Raw genomic sequence first — 2,500 nt, 5'->3', positions numbered from 1 at the left:
ATATATGTATATATATATATATATATATATATATATATATACATATATACATATATACATATATACATATATACATATATACATATATACATATATACATACATACATACATACATACATACATACATACATACATACAGACAGACAGAGACACACACACACATATATACATATAGATATAGATACACATATACAGAATATACACATACATTTACATATATAGCCAATATACGCATACACATATATTTTAGAAAAAAACTGCAATTTCACAGTCTAGTCTTGGCCTCTCTCTTCTTATTATCATTGAATTTTAGAAAAATAAACAAGTCACTAGATGAATACACTGTAAACAGATAAATGAAGAAATTAATGCATGCAAAATAAAAATTCACTCCATAAATATACTTTTTGAGAAAGGTCATATAAAAATTATAGTAATAAAAAGAGTGCATATCCACATATATAACTAACAGCATTTGGAATGGGTCTTGCCATTTAAGGTGTAAGGAATTTCTCCAATGACCATATATACTTGACAGACTACTTATTTTCCTTCATAAAACACTGGTAAAGAAAAAAATGTAATGCAATGGTGGTCTCAAAACATGACTTATTTTAAAGCAGGATGCAGTGATGTGAAACAGTTGTGAAATTGTAAATTCAATTCAATTCACAAATATCTGCATGATTCTCAACAGAATTTTCATGTGAAAATTCCACTCTACATGAATTTTTGCTCAGTGTTTCATGACTGACACATCACAGCAATCCCACTTCTTGTCTTACAAACCGTATGACGTCGGAAATAACAAACATAATTATTTTTACTACAATAATGATTTTTGGTTAGTGAAATCCCTGATCAAAATCCTTTAACTTACTACTCAAGCAATTAGACTCACATTAAGACCTGGATGATAATCAAGTCCCAACTGCCGAACGATTATGGTTCCTGATGACACCCAGTGACCATCTACTTTCTTGATGCCACGGTGTTTGCCTTTTGGTCTGCCTTTGGGGTTTTTGGTGCTTCCTCCCGCTTTCTTACTTGCATGACGAATACTTGTTAAGGAGCTGGCTGTTGTGTCTGCAATATGAAGAGGCCATCTTACTATTTACATGAAAGAAGGTTAATACAGTAGCTGCCTATTAGAAATACTGTCTTTTTCATCCATATTATGCTATGAGAAATTGCTTAATTTACATTAAAAAAAATTATTTTGAATATAAAAAAGTCCTCCCTTTCTAATGACAAAAATTAGGGGAGGGATGATTATATTAAAACCAAAAATACCTGAACTCATTACATTTACAAATGGTATAGAAAATTCATTTCTAAGTCTTTGTGTAGCACAGAATCTTTGTGAAGTTAGTCATAATCTTTGTTAAAATAAGCAAATATAGATAGGTTTCAGTATGTAATTTTTCAGGTAAGCCACACTGTAAATCTTATGTACTAATCTCCTGTGGCACTCATAACAAAATAAAAGACTGCTCTGGCTTCAACACTTAAACAAACCATTATAATATTCTGGCAAGACAGAGCTTAGACTGGTTCTTGAATTGAGAATAAATTACCAGGAAGTTCTACAGCTTCTTTTCCATCATTAAGTAATTATGGAATATATGGAGGCAAGTTTATTAGTCTCTGAGGAAGTTCCATAGGTACATAAGCCAGTGGCACAGATATGGGTGTTAATAAGATTTACCAAATGCATCTTTAGTACTTAACCAAACCCTAACAACAGCAGCAAAACAGAGTGATTCACTTGTATGATATAAATTCAAACAACAATTTTGAAAAAAATTAAAAGATTGGTACAATAACTGTTTAGGATAAGAATAAGCTCTATTTTGCTGTGCGAATGTAGTGGAGCTTTGCTGGTTTTTGAAAGAGCATGAATTATGGAGGTTATATATAGCATCATTTGATATAGTAGCCCTACTGTGGATACAGTTACTCAGTAAGAGTTCAAAGTGCAACTGAACACACTGAAACAATGTAAATTCTCCATCACACTATAAATGCTACAGTCTCCCAACCCTCTCTATTGGGGTTAATAAATATCAAAGCAATCAGTATCAGTTCAGTGATGATTGTTTAGTTTCATACAACCATCCAAGCTTGCAATTATCATTCCTTGTTTCACATCACTCGCATTACAATATGTGTGAATCTGTTATTTTTCATTGTAAATGATATAAATGAAAGTATTGGTAACTATTTACTAAGTGACCACACCCCACTGAGGTGATGTCCCTATTACTCCAGCTACTCCTGAGAGCTTCGGGAATTTTTTTTAGTGGAGTACAGGGATTCAGTAAAAAAAGAAGAAGAAGAAGACGAAGAAGAAAAAGAAAGAAAGAAAGAAAGAAAGAAAGAAAGAAAAAAAATGGTTACCCTGAAGTAAACTTAAACACGTTTCTTTTATGGTAAATGATACACAAATCAAAAATAAAGGAGACATGTAACAAAGAAGAGAGAAGATCAGCCAATCTT

At 31.8% G+C, this 2,500-nt stretch overlaps 1 protein-coding gene across 1 annotated transcript in view; it reads right to left on the bottom strand.

Moving 5' to 3' along the window:
• LOC119573230 (50S ribosomal protein L27-like) overlaps window positions 1-2,500 on the bottom strand; it is a 5,268-nt gene that overhangs the window by 770 nt on the left and 1,998 nt on the right. The window contains exon 2 of the mRNA XM_037920349.1: window positions 903-1,087. Within this exon, the coding sequence (XP_037776277.1) occupies window positions 903-1,087 (185 nt within the window). The remainder of the gene's footprint in view (window positions 1-902; window positions 1,088-2,500) is intronic.

Source organism: Penaeus monodon, chromosome 5 (assembly GCF_015228065.2).
Source record: "Penaeus monodon isolate SGIC_2016 chromosome 5, NSTDA_Pmon_1, whole genome shotgun sequence".
Lineage (NCBI taxonomy): Eukaryota > Metazoa > Arthropoda > Malacostraca > Decapoda > Penaeidae > Penaeus > Penaeus monodon.
This window is presented reverse-complemented; position numbering and strand designations above follow the sequence as displayed.